Source organism: Chiloscyllium punctatum, chromosome 27 (genome assembly GCF_047496795.1).
Source record: "Chiloscyllium punctatum isolate Juve2018m chromosome 27, sChiPun1.3, whole genome shotgun sequence".
Classification (NCBI taxonomy): Eukaryota; Metazoa; Chordata; class Chondrichthyes; order Orectolobiformes; family Hemiscylliidae; genus Chiloscyllium; species Chiloscyllium punctatum.
Window position 1 is genome coordinate 29152448 of NC_092765.1, and position 21970 is coordinate 29174417.

At 40.4% G+C, this 21970-nt stretch overlaps 1 protein-coding gene across 5 annotated transcripts; it reads left to right on the forward strand.

Annotated features, from left to right (window-relative positions):
- The first annotated feature begins 865 nt into the window (after nucleotides 1-865).
- Nucleotides 866-21702, forward strand: LOC140453595 (RNA-binding protein 38-like). Of its 5 annotated transcripts, none has more exons than XM_072548411.1 (5): nucleotides 866-966; nucleotides 1156-1316; nucleotides 11624-11747; nucleotides 17234-17285; nucleotides 20570-21702. In XM_072548411.1, exons 2-5 carry the CDS (start codon nucleotides 1158-1160, stop codon nucleotides 20823-20825), a joined length of 591 nt encoding a protein of 196 aa, XP_072404512.1. In that variant the 5' UTR covers nucleotides 866-966; nucleotides 1156-1157; the 3' UTR covers nucleotides 20826-21702. The 5 variants fall into 5 exon arrangements, with proteins under 5 accessions (XP_072404512.1, XP_072404510.1, XP_072404511.1 ...); XM_072548409.1 differs by having other exon boundaries at nucleotides 869-962; nucleotides 20570-21701; XM_072548410.1 differs by having other exon boundaries at nucleotides 892-989.
- Nucleotides 21703-21970: the final 268 nt, after the last annotated feature.

Below are 21970 nucleotides of genomic sequence, written 5' to 3' on the forward strand. Positions count from 1 at the left end.
CCATTTATTAGATTGGCAGCTATTTGAAATCTCTCCATCGCCACTTGAACAATCATACTGTTCTCCAGCAATCAAGAATTTTGTCCTTGTAGAGAATGAGAAACCTGATGTCTGCAACCTCTGCCATCTTGGACCAATATATCCTGGAATTAAATGTGATGATGCATGATGAGGTTGCCCCAGTGAATAAGACACATCCACCAATGGTGGGGATCATGTGGGAATCAGAATCAGTGGAGTATTAGTTAATTTGCTGGTGAACACTGTAACTTAACATATTTTATTTTAATTGTGACTGCAAATAACTGCAGTGCTAAGTTTTGAACTTCAACCCATGTTGAATTTGTTAACTTTTTAGTAAGGATAGTTAGTGCCTTTAGATTTGAGATCAGTCAGGGTTCCTAGATTCTGACTGGTGCGCAGCCTTTGAAATACAGGAAATTTAAAACTGCGAAGTAAAAAAAAAATAAAAGAATGAGTTTTAAATTATTTCAGTTGTTAATCTCTAGTGTAAAAACTAAGCGTTTTCTTTCCACCAGACGGCGACAACAATCTTCCATTGCCCTACCCCCTATCCACATGTGCATAAAGAAAGCTACTTGTGATGAGAATCTTGTCCCACACTTATCAATTATACAGTATATTAGCCCGATCGATAGTCTGTGTTTAGAATAGGAAAGCTGGATGGCGCAGTCACCTTAATGCTCTTCAGTCCTTAGCAATTGATTGCTATTCAAGGAAGTACGACGGTACAGATGATTGACGACTTCAGTAGCCAATAGGAAATAAAGCCAGTTACTAAGGCGGATCCAGGCGCCGACTAAGCCAATGGGTTGTCGAGCGGGGTGTAACTTCGAGTCCCGTGAGGATACATTGTGAGTTACAAAGAAACAAAAGCAACGGAGGCAACGAGTGCGCGTTGAGACAAAGAGGTGAATTCCGCAGCAGACAAGCGTGTAGCGGTCAGTGAGTAACCATTTGTTCTCAAAGTGTGTTCATTTCGTACTCTCTTCATCTGGGCATTAATGAGTTTAATAATTGCTAAATTATATATTCGGGCTTCTCGTCCTTTGTAAATGTAACTGATTTATTGTAAGAGTTGTATGTTTTGTGTATCTGTTTCTCCAATCCCACCCCCCACTCCCTCCATCCCAGCTATGAATAAGGACAGAGTATTTCGGAAGCTCTTCGTGGGTGGGTTACCTTACCATAGTAACGAAATATCACTCAGACGATATTTTCAGCGATTCGGAGAAATTGAAGAAGCGGCGGTGATAACGGACAGGTTAACTGGACGATCTCGAGGTTATGGTTTTGTGAGTATCTGACTTACTAACCACACCGAATCGGACCAATGGACCGTTCTCATATGTTTGTGGGGTTGGGGAGGAATTGTTGAACTATTTGGTGAGACATTAAACTCGAAACTAGCTGCAAAGGCAAGTTATTGGGTCACAATTCCTTTAGACTCCAGGGTTGTCCAAAAGCAATTGCTGATTATTCACAGGTGTGACAAGGGTGGTACTGTTTAGCCAAATTCGCTAATCTTATTAGAAAGCTCTTTACATTTATGTTCGTGATCCTGCCTTAATATATTTACTTAATAAACATCCACCATCAACATGAAGTAACCAAGGAAGTTGCAACCGTCAACACTGTTTGGGTCGTGCCATTTTACCAAGTGTATTATATTGGCCAGGGATAATCCCCATTATTCTTTCTTGTCCAGAGATGTAAGTATCCATCTAAGTTTGCAAACTGGCATATTTTAATATACTGAAAAATATGTTGGTCTAAAACTTCCTTGTAGTTTTTATATGGATCATGAATGGTTGAATCTAATAAGTTAATTTTGATTAGCTATCAAACAATGGGATGAATGAGTTGTTTTTGATGGTTTGAATGACATCTGACAACATGAGGAACACTCCCTAATTTGTACAGTGTTGGTCTCCTTACTTAAAGGAAGAATGTTAAACGTGGAAGCTGTCCAGAAGGTTGACTGTCCCACTATCTGCAATGGGTGGGTTGCCCTTTCAAGAAAGATTGAAAAGGCTAGGCTCATCTGCTACAATTTGGAGTAATAGATGATATGATTGAAATGTGCAAGATTTGGGGAGAAAAATGAACAAGGAACTTTCCCAGAAACATTTTGGAAAATCTCAGCAGGTCTGGCGGCATCTGTGAAGAGGAAAGATAGTGTGAATATTTTGAGACTAGTGACCGTTACAGGTCCAAAACAATGACTGCTTTCTCTCCATATGCTGCCAAACTTGCTGAAAATTTCCAAAATTATTCTGGGGCAATTTGACAGGGAGGCTATAGAAAGGATCTTGCCTCTTATTAGTATATTCAAATTCTGGGTTGCTGTTTTCTTTTTAAATTGCCCATTTTCAAAAGATGAAGAAAAACCTCCTCAATATTGAGTGTGTTTGGAAATATTTCTAAAAGTGGTGGAGTTTTGAAATTTTAAAGATGATACTTGTTAAGCAAAGGATGAAAGGTTATTGGGAGTGGGCAAGAATGTAGAATAACCACATCTGTCACAAACTTCTTAAATGGCAGCACAAGGCTGGAGCAAAGCTCCTAATTCCTATCTATTTCCAAAGCTATGCTAATTAATATGTTTAGTGTTTGCTAGTTCACCTGAACACTGAAAGTCCTACAGTACTACTCAAAGGAAAGCAAGGATGAGGTGCTAATGAACAAGACCATTTACAATCTGTTGTAAATATTACTAGCTTTAATTTGAAATTATGTTGCAACATTGTCCCATGTACAGGTGACATTCCTATTGTGGCAAGTTTAATGTAAGGTTTTTGTTTCTTCCTCTGTAATATGATGGCCAACACACACAGTGCAGCCACTAGCCCTTCTTGTTTTTAACATTTCCTTCTTGCCACGTTGTGACTTTTATAATAGCTACATTTGATCCTTTAAATTCTAGTATTGTTCATGAATTTGAACTAATATTTATTTCTGTAGGAAACAAGTTTTATATATAAAGTCATCTGTAGGACATATGAAGTCTTGACTCCAAATCAAGTTATTATATTTGTGCATATTTCAAGTACAGCCTTGCTGAAGTGTTATGCACACTGGAGCTGCATGCAACTATTCTAGTAATGTGAAAATAAATTTTGAGCTTTAAAAGCCAGCTTACTTGAAAACAAACATCACCAGGAAAAACTCAGTTTGGCCCAACTGAAAGTGGTTCCCACTGGTCTGGTACAAGTTTGAGCTAATTTTTTGTCTCCATATTTATATTAATGCTTCAAATTTTTTTTGTAATCTGGCCAGATTCAGACTATTTCTAAACTACTTAGGTACTGAGTAAATACAAAATTCTAACTGCAGTAGGGTGTTCCCAATAAAGAACTGGTTTTATTTTCCTCTGGAAACTGAAATAACCCTTGTCGCTCCTTTAGAAATGAAGCTTCAGGACCAGCACTGATCATGTTATTTCTGATCTATTCCCATGAAAGGTTCTTGTTTTAAGAGGCATTCACAACCTATCAATATGGTTGACATATAGTTGCTTCACCTCTCTTCTCAACTTCATTTCCTTCTGTTCATTCCCTTGCCACCATATCACTTAAACTTTCTTTTAAACTAACTGTGGCTTTGGTCTTTCATTCATCACAATGCTTAATTGTTTTCTGATTTTATCAAGAGGTAGATTTGGGAAAACTAGGTAAAACCAATGACTGCAGATGCTGGAAACCAGATTCTGGATTAGTGGTGCTGGAAGAGCACAGCAGTTCAGGCAGCATCCAAGAAGCAGTAAAATCAACGTTTTGGGCAAAAGCCCTTCATCAGGAATAAAGGCAGAGAGCCTGAAGCATGGAGAGATAAGCTAGAGGAGGGTGGAGGTGGGGAGAAAGCAGCATAGAGTAAAATAGGTGAGTGGGGGAGGGGATGAAGGTGATAGGTCAGGGAGGATTAGATTAGATTAGATTGCTTACAGTGTGGAAACAGGCCCTTCGGCCCAACAAGTCCACACCGCCCCGCCGAAGCGTAACCCACCCATACCCCTACATCTACATCTACCCCTTACCTAACACTATGGGCAATTTAGCATGGCCAATTCACCTGACCTGCACATCTTTGGACTGTGGGAGGAAACCGGAGCACCCGGAGGAAACCCACGCAGACACGGGGAGAACGTGCAAACTCCACACAGTCAGTCGCCTGAGGCGGGAATTGAACCCGGGTCTCTGGCGCTGTGAGGCAGCAGTGCTAACCACTGTGCCACCGTGCTGCCCACACGGTGGAGTGGATAGGTGGAAAAGAAGATAGGCAGGTAGGACAAGTCATGGGGACAGTGCTGAGCTGGAAGTTTGGAACTAGGGTCAGGTGGGGGTGGAAGGGGAAATGAGGAAGCTGTTGAAGTCCACATTGATGCCCTGGGGTTGAAGTGTTCCGAGGCGGAAGATGAGGCATTCTTCCTCCAGGCGTCTGGTGGTGAGGGAAACATTCATTCCATTAAATATCTAGTTGCGCAGAACTGTGAACTTGGGCCAGACTGTTTACAACCTTGTTATCTGATTCAATCCTGAATTGAACTTTAAATAACTTGATCATTTTCCATAACCCAAGATACTAAATTTCATTTCCACAACATTTCCTGCCTGTACCTTTGTTAACACTAGATTTGACTATTGGAATGTTCTGTTAATTGGTCTCTACTGCGTGCCTTGTGTACACTTGACCTCATTCCAAAATTATGCTGCTATGTCCTTATTGGCCTTCACCCCTGTGCATGGTGTTACATTTGCTCCCATCCTACTTAGTCTTTTTAAAAATTCGCACCCTTGTTTCCAAATCTCTTTTGTGGCCTCGCCAATCTCTGTCTCTAATTTTTCTCCAGCAAACCTACCCACCAAACTTTCTGCATTCTTTATCAATGATTTCTATTCTCTGTCCTTTTCCTTTCAGTGGCAGAGCCTTCATTTGCATTGGTTCGAAGATCTGGAATTCCTCCCCCTTTACTTTTTTAAGCTGCTATTTAAGCCTACCTGTATGTCCAAATTCAAAGTGTGGTGCTCAAAACTGAATATCACAATTTAGCTGAGTGGTAGTCTGTTTTATAAAGGTTCATTATGTTTTTTTTTACTTTATATTCGTCTACTAACAAAAGGTTTACATTATGTTTTGTTAACTCTTTTCTCCATCTGCCCTGCCACCCATTTGAAGACTTGTATATGGATTTCCCAAGGTGTCTCTGATCTTGTAAACTTTTTCATTTTTAAAATGAAGATTCAGTTTGTGCCTCTTGTCATTTCTTTTTCCTTGCAAAATGTATTACTTCATACTGCTCTGTCAAATTTCATCTGTTTGCTCATTTCACCAAGTTCCTCCTGAGGTTTGTTCTATCATCTGTCTAGCATTTGTTTGAGTTTCATGTCATCTGCAAATTTTGAAATTTTTCTGCATTCACATTACTATTGATCCTTTCATTCCATGGGCTTCAATTTTAACTGAACTATTGGGTGGTTCTTTGTCAAATATTATTTTCAGAAGAATTGGTCTGCTTTTAATCATGAATGGGGGCAAATGTTTGCAGGTAGAGGGATGGATGGAAAACGAAGCCTTCAAAAATGAGATCTAGAAAGTCCAGAGGCAGTATATTCCTGTTAGGGTAAAAGGCAAGGCTGGTAGGTGCAGGGAATGCTGGATGATGAGAAATTGAGGTTTGGTTAAGAAAAAGAAGGAAGCATATGTAAGGTGTAGACAAGGTAGATCAAATGAATCCTTAGAATATAAAGGCAGTAAGAGTTTACTTTATAGGGAAATCAGGAGGGCAAAAAGGGGACATGATAGCTTTGGCAAATAGTTAAGGAGAATCCAAAGGGTTTTTGCAAATAACTAAAGGGTAAATCACAAGAGAATAGGCCCCTCAGATCAACAAGGCAGCTTGTGTGGAACCGCAGGAGATGGAGAGATGCAAATGAATATTTTGCATCAGTGTACCGTGGAGAAGGACATGAAAGTTATAGAATGTGGGGAAATAGATGGTGACATCTTGAAAAATGTCCATATTACAGAATAGGGGCTCCTGGATGTCTTTAAATATATAAAGGTGGATAAATACCCAGACCTGATCAGGTGTACCTTTAGTACTCTGTGGGAAGCTAGGGAAGTGATTACTGGGCCACTTGCTGAGAGATTTGTATCATCAATAGTCACAGATGAAGTGCTGGAAGACTGGAGTTTGGCTAACTTAATGCCACTGTTTAGAAAGGTAGTAAGTAAAAGCCAGTGAACCTGACATCAATGTTTAAGTTGTTGGAGGGGATCCTGGGGGGCAGGATTTACATGTATTTGGAAAGGCAAGGATTGATTAGGGTTAGTCAACATGGCTTTTTTGCATGCGAAATTGAGTTTTCTTTTGAAGAAGTAACCAAGAGGATTGATGAGGGTAGAGTGGTGGACATGATCTATATGGACTTCAGTAAGGTGAGCTCACATGGAATACAGGGAGAATTAGCCATTTGGATACAGAACTGGCTTGAAGGGAGAAGACTGTTAGTGGAGGGTTGCTTTTCAGACTGGAGGGCTGTGATGAGTGGTGTGCCACAAAGATCAGTGCTGGATCCACTACTTTTCACCAGTCATATAAATGATTTAGATATTAACATAGGAAGGAAGTATAGTTAGTAAGTTTGCAGATGACCCCAAAATTGGAGGTGTAGTGGACAATGAAGAAGGTTACCTCCAGAATACAACAGGATTTTGGTTAGATAGCCAATGGGCCAAGGAGTGGCAGATGGAATTTAATCTAAATAAATGTGAGGTACTGCATTTTGGAAAGGTAAATCGGGGCAGGACTTACACACTGAATGGTAAGGTCTTGGGGAGTGCTGCTGAACAAAGACTTGAAGTGCAGGCTCATAGTGCCTTGAAAGTGGAGTCTCTGGTCAATAGGATAGTGAAGAAGGTATTTAGTATGCTTTCCTTTATTGGTCACAGCATTGAGTGGAAGAGTTGGGAGGTCATGTTGTGGTTGTACAGAGTATTGGTTAGGCCAGTTTTGGAATATTATGTGCAATTCTGGTCTCCTTCCTATCAGAAGGATGTTGTAACACTTGAAAGGGTTCAAAAAAGATTTACAAGGATGTTGCCAGGGTTGGAGGTACAGGGAGAGGGTGAATAGGGTGGGGCTCTGTTTTCCCTGGAGTTTGAGGCTGAGGGGTGACTTTCGTAGAGCTTTATAAAGCATGATGGGTATGGATAGGATACATAGACGAGGTCTTTTCTCTAAGGTTGGGGAATCTAGGGTGAGGGGAAAAAATTTAAAAGGAACCTAAGGGGTAACTTTTTCACACAGGGTGGTGCATTTATGGAATAAACTGCCAGCGGAAGTGGTGGAGGCTATGGGTATGTGACTAGGAAGGATTTTGAGGGATATGGGACTAGACTCATTTAGGATATCTGCTCAGCATGAGTGAGTTGGACTGAAGGGTCTGTTTCCATGCTGCAGAATTTTTGACTGTATGAAATGGTACATCACTCCCATGATCTTGCAAAATGTACTGAACAGTTTATCAAGGATACAAACCTAATAACTGTCAAAATAAATCACTTTTGAAGTTTGAAGCTACTCATGGAAAAACAGCAATATTTGATTGGCAACTACACTGCTTTGCTGCAAGTGGTGATCTATCATTAGTTTCGTGAGTAACCTTCACAGATAAATAAAATAGCCAGTCAGTGATCCAGTAGCTTAGTTATTACACAGTCCTTCAAGATGATTGTAATGTAGTTTTGAGTCCTGGTGATTTTGACTTTTGTCATAGTTACAATGTTTTTAGAAAATCTGGTGGTTGGAGCAACTTACTTCTACCACACATTCTGCTTATTAGCCTGTATGGGTGCTTTGCTGGCAGGGGGAAGAAAATGGAGTTAATGGTTCTTCATTAGAACTTTCAAGTCAAGTCTCCAATGTTAACTTTCTCCTCAGAAGCTGCCAGATTTTCTGTTTCACTAGCAATTTTTTTCAGCTATCTAGTATCTGCAGTTCTTTGATTTTAATAATTCATGTAATTGCCCTTGTATTATAAAAGGAATTGTGGATTATTTCAACAGAAGTTTGACTGACCATATTCAACTATACATTGCATTAAGAATGTATTTTAATTTCTCTCTAAATTCTTTACATTTATCTCTAAATTTGTGTTCACTCTTCTTTTCAAATAGTGGGAATACTAATTATTTGATTTGTAAAGGAAGTCCTTTCCACTTGAGTCTGTTTTCTCAGAAGTGGAGCCACTGATCTTTAATGAATATAAAACCTGCCTTGTCCATTGTCCAAACCTTCACACTATACACCAACTACAAGACGGTAAAAACAATGACTGCAGATGCTGAAAACCAAATACTGGATTAGTGGTGCTGGAAGAGCACCGCAGTTCAGGCAGCATCCAACGAGCAGTGAAATCGACGTTTTGGGCAAAAGCCCTTCATCGGGAATAAAGGCCGTGAGCCTGAAGCATGGAGAGATAAGCTAGAGGAGGGTGGGGGTGGGGAGAGAGTAGCATAGAGTACAATGGGTGAGTGACGAACAGACCTTGGGTTACTTAAGCCTATTCTGTGTTTCGTGTCTTCGAAGTGATTGAGAATTGCAGAGCAAATACACCATTGCTTATTAACCAGCTGCCAAGATCCCATCACTTCAATTAGTATAATACTGTTGGTGACATTCTTCCAAAAGATTGAATCTAACTTGGAATGTAGCTCATATGTGAGTGTATCTGTGTCTCTTTTATTTCCTTCTGCAGTCCAAACTCCTGAAATAAACTGTGATCAACTAAATTTCATATTGTTCCCTTGCTGTTTTTTTCAGCTAACTGCAGATTTGCTCCATGGATTAGGAAATGAGAATTATTTAGAATTGCTGCTCACGTTTATATTTTGTTTTTAAAACTAAAAACTTATGTAGAAATGGAAGAGTAAGGCAGATCAAGTGATAGGAAGTGTGGAGCACAGGTACTTTCAACTGTGAAATCTGAAGGATAATTGTCCAGGCAGCTAGTTGGTATGTGGCATTATTGGATAAATACAGTGCAAATCTCATACAAAGATTGTGAAAATCTTCAATGTACAACTTAATAGTTTGCAACATTTCAGTTAAGATTTTAATGTATTTGTGTGCTACTGAACAAGCATTTGAAGTGAAGTAGGGCAGAATTACAGGAGACCACTGAGCAGAATTGGGTTCTGGATACACCAGCATAAAGCTGACAGGAAGAGCCACGGGACCCGAAACGTTAACTTGGATTTCTCTTCACAGGTGCTGCCAGACCTGTCGAGTTTTTTTCAGCAACTTTTGGTTTTTGTTTCTGATTTACAGCATCTGCAGGTCTTTGGGTTTAAAAACATGTTTCTGTGCAGTAAACCTCGAGGGTTTGTCAGGGGTTGGAAAATCTTTGAGCTGTGCTATTGATCATTCTTGAAGCTTGCAACTGGTCTGTGCTGCTTTTGTGAGGGAAATCAACCCAAATCCCTTAGTCCTAATTGTTACTTAAGGATTCTTTCCCTGGGTCACTTGCATGTGTTTGTATTGAAATCTGCAATTCAACAAATCTGACTTCTTAATGGACTAGCAGAAACTTTGTCCAAATAAATGGTGAGAGGACTGAAACCACTGTTTTTAGTCTAATTCCAAACTGATACCACTTCTTGCTGGCAACTGTCAAGTACTAAACCAGACTAGTTTGGAATCTGTGAACTTCTAACCAAATGTTTGCAGTTTCGCCAAGGCAATCTGTGTTTTCACCAATTTTAATTCTAACCTTTTGATAAATGTCTTGGCTTACCTGCTGAAACTATCCTTTTTTTAAATTACTTTTAGTCTTGATTGTTCCAATGCGCTCCTGGATGGTTTCATATTTTGCCCTCTGGAAACTAGGTAATTCACATGCCAAGCAGCCTGTATTTTGGATCAAAGTCCTGATCCTCCTGTTTAAACTTCTGCTAATTTGACTTTGTATAGGCTCCTGCTCAAGCATCACCCTTGTTTTTCAAATTCCCCAATGGACTTGCACCTCCTTTTTTTCAGCCCCAAGAACACTTGACACCTGCCCTCTAATTCTGGCTCCTTTGAACATTTGATGGTCATGCTGTTTGGTGGCTCTGCCTTCACGTATCTAGACTGTAAACTGAGATTTCCCCTCTACACACTTCTTGCTTTCCATGTTTTCAGAAAATCCTTGTAAGTCTATCACTTTGAAATAAATCTTTCTTGATCTAATCTAAACATTTCCTAATGTGACTCAATTTTGTATTAACTTGCACTTTTTAGTTTAATATAAAGTTCTAAGTAAATTTAATCAACTTGGAGTGCCCATTATGAATGAATGAATGAATGATACGTAGGTGCACACTCCAGGTTTGAACATCGGGATAGGAGTAAGCCATGTAGCCCTTGAGATTTTCAATGAAATCAGGGCTGATCTGTGGCTTGCCTTTAGCCCATATCTTTTAAAACCTTTTGCTTAACAAGAATTTATCTACTGATTTAAAATTAACAATTGTTTCTGCATTCACACATTTGTGAAAGTGTCCAAACACTTTTAGTCACCATATGAAATATTCAATGACAACTGCTCATTGAACTCTTGTCTACAAACATACAAATTACTAACAGGCCCCTGCAGCATAGCTAGTCTGCTCTGCCCTGCCATTCAAGAGGATTGTAGCTGATTTGACTCCTTTTATTTTTAAATTATCTGCAAATTTTCGTCTTCCCACAACGAGTAGCATAGCCTCAGCATCCACACGAAGTCCCCTCAAAATTTTGTTTGAATAGGACTCTGTCATTCATCTAAACTTCAGTGTATACAGGGCCTGTTTGATCAATTTTCCCTAGAGTTCATTCCTCTGGCCTATGTATTAGTTAAGTGAACCTGCTCTGAACTCTTATGTTGTTTATATTCTTTAAATCAAACCAAAATGGTACACAGTACTTTAGGTTATGGCTGCATATGACTGTAGCAATGCATCCTTACCTTTTTGTTACATTCCTCCACTACCTCCACATGAATAGTGATTATCAAAAGCCAAATAACACAAGTGTAAGAGTACTGCTTTTCTATGTGTCGCCGTGGATATGGTATCCCACAGCACCACTAGGATTGAGGCCATGCCAGAGTTTGGACTTTACTAAATTTTGGATTACCTGTTAACCAACGCTTGAACCTGCAGAAGATTCATTTGGTTTGTGTTCAAGTCACGCATTTTCCAAACTGATAAACATACAGCACCTGCCTGGCTTTTGAAACTACTCTCCACTGATCTGATTACTCCATATCTCTGCCTACTCCAATTACCTTTCAGCCCCTTAAGAATTTTCAGTGAAGGGTCCAATCCATTACTGCCATGAACAAGTTTGATTATTAAAAAATACATTCAGCAGACAGTTTATTTATATTTCCAAAGTAAATTATGCCCCTGTACCCAGAAGGTGGGCTTGAAAGTCAAGGTCTTTGGACATGTGCATTTGGAATACTGTGCCTGTACCAGCAAATGGCTGTTATAAGTTTTCTTTTTTTGGTCTTGTTGAAATTAACCTCTAAATTGTAAAGTCCTGTTCCTTTTTAGCATTGCTTGTTTTAAATTACAGGTCACCATGGCAGATTGGGCTGCAGCAGACAGGGCATGTAAAGATCCTAATCCTATCATTGATGGAAGAAAAACTAACGTGAACCTTGCCTTTCTTGGGGCCAAACCCCGCATAGTACATTCAGGTAAGTTTTTGATGCCCCAATCCCCAAGAATAAAAGGAGGATTTGACCTGTTCTAGATCTGGGTTTTACAAGTCTGAAATTCAACTTCTTAAAAATGTGGAAGTAGGAAAAAAGTTATATCTTGAACACTAGTTTCAAATACTAGACTAATTGATCACTTAGATGAAGCACCTTGTCCTACAATAAAGGAACTACGTAAATACAAGTTGTTGATTTCCCATACATTTCTCACTGGTCTTGGCATGGCTGTTGTGTTTATTGTAACCTAATGTCCTGCAAGGAAGTAAACAGTCCAAATTCTTGACATCCATTTGAGAAACTCCCATTGAGAAAAGCTCTGATTTCAGGTAGCTTCAAAGATTAGCAGTGCTTTTGCTTTTGTATTCTATTTGTTAAGTCTAGATGGATGTGAAGAGATGCAAGAAATTCCAGTTGACCATTTAATCATGAAGTTTGCTAAAATGGCTTATTATAAAAGGCACCTTTTCCAAAAGGTTGGACTGTGTTGGTCAACAGCAGATTAAAAGATCTTGGAAGAAACTAAATACATTCAGCTGGTACAATAATAAAGAGTTTTATTACAATAATAAAATTTTAATTTTTAAAGAAGTGGTGTTTCTTAAACTGAGGATGGTAAGCAACCTGATTGCATATCTCTGCTGTACTGAGCCACAGTTGTTGAGGATACTGGAAATAGTCAGAGTTATAGATACATATGACAGGGAAGACCCTTCAGTCCAACTTGTCCAAGCCGACCAGATATCCCAACCCAATCTAATCCCACTTGCCAGCACCCGGCCCATATCCCTCAAAACCCTTCCTATTCATATACCCATCCAGATGCCTTTTGAATGTTACAATTTGTATTAGTCTCCACCACATCCTGAGGTGTGGAAAAAGTTGCCCCTTGGATCTTGTTTATATCTTTTCTCCCACCTTCTAGTTCTGGACTCCTTTCTCTCTTTCTCTGCCCCCTGGGAAAAGACTTTGTCTATTTATCCTATCCATGTACACATTGGCACCAACGACATAGGTAGGAAGAGGGGTGGGGAGGTCATTCAAGAGCTCAAGGAGTTAGGCTGGAAGCTAAAAGCTAGGACCGACAGAGTCGTCATCTCTGGGTTGTTGCCAGTGCCACGTGACAGAGAGGCAAAGAAATAGGGAGAGAGTGCAGTTGAACACGTGGCTGCAAGGATGGTGTAGAAGGGAGGGCTTCAGATATTTGGACAATTGGACTGCATTCTGGGGAAGGTGGGACCTGTATAAACAGGACGGGTTGCACCTGAACCAGAAGGGCACCAATATCCTGGGGGGTAGGTTTGCTAGCACTCTTCGGCGGGGTTTAAACTAATTTGGCAGGGGGATGGGATCCGGACTTGTAGTCCAGCAAGTAAGCTAGCTGTGTGTCAGGATGCCCAAGACTGTAGGGAGGCTGTGGAGAAGGTAGCACTGACAGGGACTACTTGTGGACACAGAGATGGGCTCAAGTGCGTATACTTCAATGCAAGGAGTATCAGAAATAAGGTGGGTGAACTTAAGGCGTGGATCGGTACCTGGGACTACGATGTTGTGGCCATCACGGAAACATGGATAGATGAGGGACAGGAATGGCTGTTGGAGGTTCCTGGTTACAGATGTTTCAGTAAGATTAGGGAGGGTGGTAAAAAAGGAGGGGGGGTGGCATTGCTAATTAGAAATGGTATAACGGCTGCAGAAAGGAAGTTTGAGGGGGATCTGCCTCTGGAGGTAGTATGGGCTGAAGTCAGAAATAGGAAAGGTGCAGTCACCTTGTTGGGTGTTTATTATAGGCCCCCCAATAGCAGCAGAGGTGTGGAGAAACCGATTGGGAAACAGATTTTGGAAAGGTGCAGAAGCCACAGGGTCGTAGTCATGGGCGACTTCAACTTCCCAAATATTGATTGGAAGCTCTTTAGATCAAGTAGATTGGATGGGGTGGTGTTTGTGCAGTGTGTCCAGGAAGCTTTTCTAACGTAGTATGTAGAGTGTCCAACCAGAGGGGAGGCCATATTGGATTTGGTACTCGGAAATGAACCGGGACAAGTAGTGGGCTTGTTAGTGGGTGAACATTTTGGTGATGGCGACCACAATTCTGTGACTTTCACCTTGGTTATGGAGAGAGATAGGTGCGCGCAACAAGGAAGATTTTACAATTGGGGGAGGGGGAAGGGAAATTACGATGCTGTAAGACAGGATTTGAGGAGCATACGTTGGGAGCATAGGCTGTCAGGGAAGGATGTGGTGGAAATGTGGAACTTTTTCAAGGAGCAGATACAACGTGTCCTTGATATGTATGTACCGATCAGGCAGGAAAGAAATGGTCGTGTGAGGGAGCCTTGGTTGACGAGGGAGGTTGAATGTCTAGTAAAGAGGAAGAAGGAGGCTTACATAAGGTTGAGGAAACAGGGTTCAGACAGAGCAGTGGAGGGATACAGGATAGCCAGAAGGGACCTGAAGAAAGGGGTTAGGAAAGCTGAGAGGGCATGAAAAATCCTTGGCGGATAGGATCAAGGATAACCCCAAGGTATTCTATGCGTATGTGAGAAACCTGAGAATGACGAGAACGAGGGTAGGTCCGATCAAGGACAGTAGTGGGAGACTGTGTATTGAGTCGGAAGAGATAGGAGAGGTCTTGAACAAGTACTTCTCTTCAGTATTTACGAACGAGAGGGACCGTATTGTTGAAGAGAGTGTGAAACGGACTGATAAGCTAGAAGAGATACCTGTTAGGAAGGAAGATGTGTTGGACATTTTGAACAACTTGAGGATCGACAAGTCCCCCGGGCCTGACGGGATATATCCTAGGATTATGTGGGAAGCAAGAGAGGAAATTGCAGTACCGTTGGCAATGATCTTCTCGTCTTCACTGGCAACGGGGGTGGTACCAGGGGACTGGAGAGTAGCGAATGTTGTGCCCCTGTTCAATAAAGGGAATAGGGATAACCCCGGGAATTACAGGCCAGTTAGTCTTACTTCTGTGGTAGGCAAAGTAATGGAAAGGGTACTGAGGGATAGGATTTACGAGTATCTGGAAAGACACTGCTTGATTAGGGACAGCCAGCACGGATTTGTGAAGGGTAGGTCTTGCCTTACAAGTCTTATTGAATTCTTCGAGGAGGTGACCAAGCATGTGGATGAGGGTAGAGCAGTGGATGTAGCATACATGGATTTTAGTAAGGCATTTGATAAGGTTCCCCATGGTAGGCTTATGCGGAAAGTCAGGAGGCATGGGATAGAGGGAAATTTGGCCAATTGGATAGAAAACTGGCTAACCGGTCGAAGGCAGAGAGAGTGGTGGTAGATGGTAAATATTCAGCCTGGAGCCCAGTTACAAGTGGAGTTTTGCAGGGATCATTGTAATTTTTTATTAATGACTTGGAAGAGGGATTCGAAGGGTGGGTCAGTAAATTTGCAGATGATACGAAGATAGGTGGAGTTGTGGACAGTGAGGAGGGCTGTTGTCGGCTGCAGAGGGACTTAGATATGATGCAGAGCTGGGCTGAGGAGTGGCAGATGGAGTTCAACCCTGTCAAGTGTGAGCTTGTCCATTTTGGAAGAACAAATAAGAATGCGGAATACAGGGTTAATGGTAGGGTTCTTAGTCAGGTGGAGGAACAGAGGGATCTTGGGGTCTATGTACATAGATCTTTGAAGGTTGCCACTCAGGTGGATAGAGTTTGTAAGAAGGCCTATGGAGTATTATCGTTCATTAGCAGAGGGATTCAATTCAAGAGTCGTGAAGTGATGTTGCAGCTGTACAGGACTTTGGTTAGGCCACAGTTGGAGTACTGTGTGCAGTTCTGGTCGCCTCACTTTAGGAAAGATGTGGAAGCTTTGGAGAGGGTGCAGAGAAGATTTACCAGGATGTTGCTTGGAATGGAGAGTAGGTCGTACGAGGATAGGGTGAGAGTTCTCTGCCTTTTCTCGTTGGAACGGCGAAGGATGAGGGGTGACTTGATAGAGGTTTATAAGATGATCAGAGGAGTAGATAGAGTAGACAGTCAGAAACTTTTCCCCCGGGTACAACAGAGTGTTACAAGGGGACATAAATTTAAGGTGAAGGGTGGAAGGTACAGGGGAGATGTCAGGGGTGGGTTCTTTACCCAGAGAGTGGTGGGGGCATGGAATGCGCTGCCCGTGGGAGTGGTAGAGTCAGAATCATTGGCGACCTTTAAGCGGCATTTGGATAGGTACATGGATGGGTGCTTAATCTAGGCTAGAAGTTCGGCACAACATCGTGGGCCGAAGGGCCTGTTCTGTGCTGTATTGTGCTATGTTCTATGCCCCTCATGATTTTATAAACCTCTAAAAGGTCACCCCCTTAGCCTCTGACACTCCAGGGAAAGTCGTCCCAGTCTATTCAACCTCTCCCTATAGCTCAAATTTTCCAATCCTGGCAACATCTTTGTAAATCTTTTCTGATCCCTTCCAAATTTCACAACATCCTTTTGATAGGAAGGAACCAGAATTGCATACAATATTCCTAATGTTGTCTAATCAATGTCCTGTACAGCCTCAACATGACCTCCCAACTCCTATGCTCAATACTCAAGCTGAAGCAAATTTAACAGTTAAGGTGCTATTGATGTCTATGATCTCTCTTTTAACTTAGCTGTATATGACCTGCTCTCAAACTCTGTCCTGTCTTTTAAGACTATCACAGTTGTTGATCCTTTAGGATATATGTCTTAAATACAGCCTATTTATCCCTTGTGAAACATTCTTGTCTAAATTTACCAATCAAGTTTTGTTCAATTCTTAGATAATACACAGTATAGTTTCTGATGGGAAGAAACATGTGGAGTAAAATCTCCAGTACTTGAGGACATTAAGAATATGGATGTTTGGTGTGGGCTGTGTTGCTGCAGACCATATAGATTTTCCTAACAAGAGGAATTATGCCGATGGAAGTCGACTCAGGGGGTAAAAATATTTGGCAACCTTTTACATGAAGGTTCTGCATCTCCTTGGACCTTCCCAGTTCTTTACATTCTATCTGGGTTAAGATAGTTATACTGAATTTCACAAGATGTGCTCCATTATTTTACAGGTAATGATGTTCTATGCCATCTGCAGCAATTCACTACCTCAACCAAGTACCTATTTATTAGGATGTGTGGGTGTAATATTAACAAGTGATCTGAGCATGGTGTTTGAAGGCTTCAGTCCTTTATTCCTAATTTGCAAATTGGGGACACTGGGTCTTCATGAACTTCTATATTTCAGTCTTTTGATATGTTAGCTAAGTTAAAATATTTTTGTTTGTACTTTTGAGTTTCAGCCCAAGAAAGCTCAATCTTTGCAAATGCTCTTAATACTATGTTAGTTAAATCTAAACCACCTCTAATGCTGATTTTTTTTTTTTCTCTCTCCCTTCTCCTCTTCCTCTCTTTTCCCCCCCCCCCCCCCCCCAACCCCACACTCCTCCTCCTCTTTACCCCACACTCCTCCTCCTCTTAAATGCCAAGGGGGTATGGGCCTGCAACAAGTGCATTCAACTCTAATGCAGAGACCATATGGGTAAGATGGCATATTTCCTTTTTATATGCTTATTTCAAATTTGGATCTTGATGCCACAATGTTTGATACCTGAGAAGTGATTCTTTCATTGCTGTAAAATTCTGGCATAGTTTAAGATTTGAACATTAGTGTCCATTAGAGAAAGGCATCTGTAACATCGTACACATGCATTTATGGCAGCTGAATGGAAGTTGGGAGAACTTGGTATTTTCCAAGTTCACAAATATAAATCAGTGGTGATGCTTTGAACATTTGGTGAATAACCTTGCCTACACTGTGGTTTTTTTTTTTAGGGAGATACATGGTAAAGGTTAGATTCCCTGCTTTTTCTTTATTTATTTTCTTTAATTTCCCACTGCTTTCTGCTTTACCTCTGAAGGCGTGCCACCGAATGGAGTGCAGTTCCAACCATTCTAATCTTTCACCAAGTGTATGTCTGCACATAAGCATGGGCAGCATCTTAACATTCTGCAGGAGTAAGTGGCAACCTAAATCTCTCCTGTCAAGTCTAAGGTAGTAAGGCCAAATCACAAACCTTTGCTACCAAGGGGCAGAAGTGGTATCCAAGACTTTCTCATCTGTGTTGCATGTTCTTATTAGTCAGTTGAGGAAATCTGATTTGGTCTCATATCAACATGGAGTGTCTCTGCAATCCCCTCAGCTGGTGATACAGCCCCAATCTAATTTACAGATGATTGTGTCCCATGTTTTTGTTGCCATTATCGTTTGAGGTGGATGCAGTCATGGGTTTGGAAGCTGCTGTTAAGGAGTCTTGATGAATTTCTGCAGTGCATCTTGTAGATGGTACAGAGTGCGACATCTGTACTCTACAGATGCGGAGGGAATGAATGTTTGTGGACCTAGTGCTGATTGAAGCTGTTTTGTCCTGGATGGTGTCAAGCATGTTGAGTCTGTTGGAGTTGTACTCATCCTGACAAGTGAGAAGCATTCTGTCACACCTGACTTGTCTTGTAGATATTGGTCAGGCTTTGGGCAGTCAGGAGGTGAGTAACTTGCTGCAAGATTCCTAATGACTAGGTGGCTCTTATTGCCACAGCATTTATATGGCTAGTCAAGTTTAGTTCTGGTTAAAGACCAACCGCCCCCCCCCCCCCCTCCCCCCTTAAATTATCTAGATCTTGGTGTGCATTGGGACTGTCTTTTTAAAGTTTGCAGATAATCCACAACTTGGCTTGCATTAAAAATTGTAAAGTGGACAGTATCAGGTTTCAAAAAGGCATTTGTAAGTTGGTGGATTGGATAAAGATTCAAACAAAATTCAATGTGGAGAAATATACAGTGTACTGTGCTACAAGGAAGAGACTTTCTAAAGTAAGGGGTACTGTCCTGAAGTCTATAGGAGCAGTAGCCTGAGTGTAGATGTGCACGAATCACTAAAGGTGGCAGGGCTGGTACAGAAGTAAAGCATACTGTTTTCTAAGTTTATTTAGTAGAAGCGTAGAGTGCAAGAGCAAGGTGATCATGCTGAACCTTTACAAGATTCAATTGAAGTAGCATGCCATGCTGCAGGAGGAATGTAAACCTGTTGGAGAGATTGCAGAAGAGATTTATAAGAATGTTTCCAGTGAGGATAAATTGAAGAAGGGTGCTGTTTTACTTCTGGGAAGGGAGATTTGATTTTTTTTTATTTCTCCTCGAAATCACAAAGTGAAAAAGAGATGGCCAGTAGGTAAAGTTTGCATGATCCTACCCAGAAGTGTGGTGGATGTAACTTTTGATTTGAGGCATTCAAGAGGGCATTGATGACTAAGTCCTGTAAAGGGTTACTCAGTGTTTTGAGATATGGTGCTAAATGGCTGCTTCTTCACTAACAATTTTTGTAATTCTCTAAATCTGTAATCTTTCCTATGAATGACTCTGACTCTAATTCAGTACCTCGGTTGATCACTGTTGACATAATCTTGACCCTTTAGAGTCAGCATCCCATAATTGAAACAAACTATTTGGAGTTACGGTAATCCACTAGCAACTAACCTTACCTCCAGAATCTTGCTCCTTCCTTTCCATTGCAGTTTGTTCCTGCATTTGTACAGTGTTGGCAAAAGGAGAAATACAAGTGTTTTGCATATTTGGGTTTAGCTGACTTTTTTTTCTTTTACTTCCTGCCAGAGATCTTGTGTTGCAATGAAAGTAATGCAGTGTGTTTTGGATCTTTTAATTTATAATTTGGCTACTCCAGGTATCTATGAATGCAGAAAATTCTGAAATAACGGGAGTCCACTGAGATTATTTGTGTTAACATTACAATTTTTATATTGATTCAATCTCCTATTTATGAATAGGAGGCGGGTGCCATTCAGCTATGGAGAGACAATATGATGGTCTTGTTGATTCAGTTGGCTTTTCTTGTTTCTAAATGTTCTGGTGTTAATTGATCTTTGGTAAATGATGTGTGGTTTTAATTTTGATTCTTGAGATTTGATACTCATTCTACAGAATGAAACAAATCTTTGCTCATATTGTTTTTTTGACTTAAGCAATGCTGGTTGAAATGGAGCAACATGTTGGGAAGAATTCTGCTAATGCAGAATGTTAACTGCCTGCTGATAATTGGGCCTATTCTTTGCACATCTCTTTATAAGCCAAAGGTGGGGTACAGTAACATTCAATTGGTGAAGACAGAATATCCTGCACTAAAGATTAGAGAATCAGAGGTTGTTTGAAATGGACATCTGAATTTCCATACAAGGTGTGTGTGTGTGTGGCACTTCCTGAAAGTAGGACTGCAATTCCATGCTTAGCTCAGGATTTTTTAATATAAATGTAACTTTATACTTTTGAGTCTTTAAGATAATTGTTTTCAAACTAACCAGCAACTGAGAAGTGTGGCAACTGGCTAATGTGTTTTAAAGGTTTGAAGGATAAATATTGGCCAGGACTCAAGAAGAACTCCTTCACAAAATAGTGTAATGGAATTTCTTGTGCTCACAATAGGCAGATGGATCCTCTGTTTAATCACTGATTTTGAAAGAAAATGCTCTTGACAATGCAGCACACTGTCCAGTATTGGACAGTGAAGACTGAATACACAATCCTGCAATTGAGTTTGAGGTAATTACTTTGAGTCTGCAACCTGAAATTGTCCACACAGGCCATGCACAAGTTACCCCTTTTTTTTTTAAATCAACACACTTCAAAGACATTAAAGGGTCCAGCACACTTAAATGAATCTGTCAAGCAATACAAAACATTATTGTTGCACACATCATTAGGAGATGATCAGCGCTAAAAGATTAACCTTAATTTTTCTGCCCTTTTTCCAGTGTTGCACCATACTTGATCCCACAGACCATCCTTCAACCTGGCCTTGTCCTGCCCTCCACCTCGTACCTGGATTCCAATGTTGCATTGTATACACAATATCCTACCTACGAACATTATTACCCAGCCTCCCCTCAGTATCCCAGTCTTGGCTACGCCTACACGATGCAACTTCCATTGCAAACTGGAATTCCAAGCTTGAGCCAATGCCAGCATGAGCCAACAACATTACACACAGCTGGACTTCAGAGACGATAGCCAGTGTAAATGAAAGCAGGCACAAGGCTGAGATCTTGAGTGCTGACTCGGAGGAAATTCTAGTACTGCTGAGTTTGTCAACTGTACCATTTGGATCTACTACCATTGTATTCGTATTAAGAATACCTTTTTAATTTTACATTAAAATACAAACCAAAATTGAGGAAAATGCAAATTCTGGCATTTGTACCTCCTAAGTAATTTTTTTTTGTTCCCCATTTTCCCCCTTCCAAGATTCCTGCAAGTTATAATGCTTGAGTACTTCTGATTTTTAACTTTCCCTCCCGCCTTGAAGGGAAAAATCAGTATGCAAGTATTTTGTATTTGGAAATGTGAATTTATTATTAATCTGATTCATTAAAGAAATGGCAAAGCAGGGGTGGATTGAGGCTGACCAGCCACTGCAAGATTATGATCTGCTCAAGCCAGCTCAACACTTATCTCAACTGAATCAGTCACTGACAACTGCGAAGATGTAATTTCTACTACTGTATCTGGCTATCATCTAGAACATTTATGGAAATCTTTAATTGCTTACATACAGATCAAGACTTCTATAAAGGAATTGTTGCATTGCAATTCCATGCTCAGCTCAGGATTTTTTAATATAAATGTAACTTTATACTTTTGATCCTATATGGAAGTAGTACACTTGGGGATTCTTTTGCTTGAATCAGCTATGCATCTATTCCAGACCACTTGTACTTGGGAAAACAATGCTTAAGTAATTTATGAAATTGTGTAATCTGTTCATAGTGTTTATTGTGAGTACTTATACTTGCAAGTACTTACACTATGAATTGCAGAAATTAACCTATTTTGAATGCTGAAAGTGTTCCTTCTTTTCTCTGTAAACATTAAATTAAATGAATATTTATAAACAAAATAACTGTCACTTTCCTATTTGATGCTAAGGATTTGCAAAATGTATACACTTTTTTTATTTCCTGAACTTTTGTAGCTGCTAATTTTAAGTGCATGAAGTTAAGATATTTTATTTAACACCTAATTTAAGGGAAATTTAGAACCTGCTTTGGCATGAACACCATTTGTATCAATCTGTTTTCTGTTTGCATCTTTAAGTTTGTTTTCAGTTTTTGAACCAATTGTATGGAAGATGTCAAGAAAATGATATCTGCGAGCAG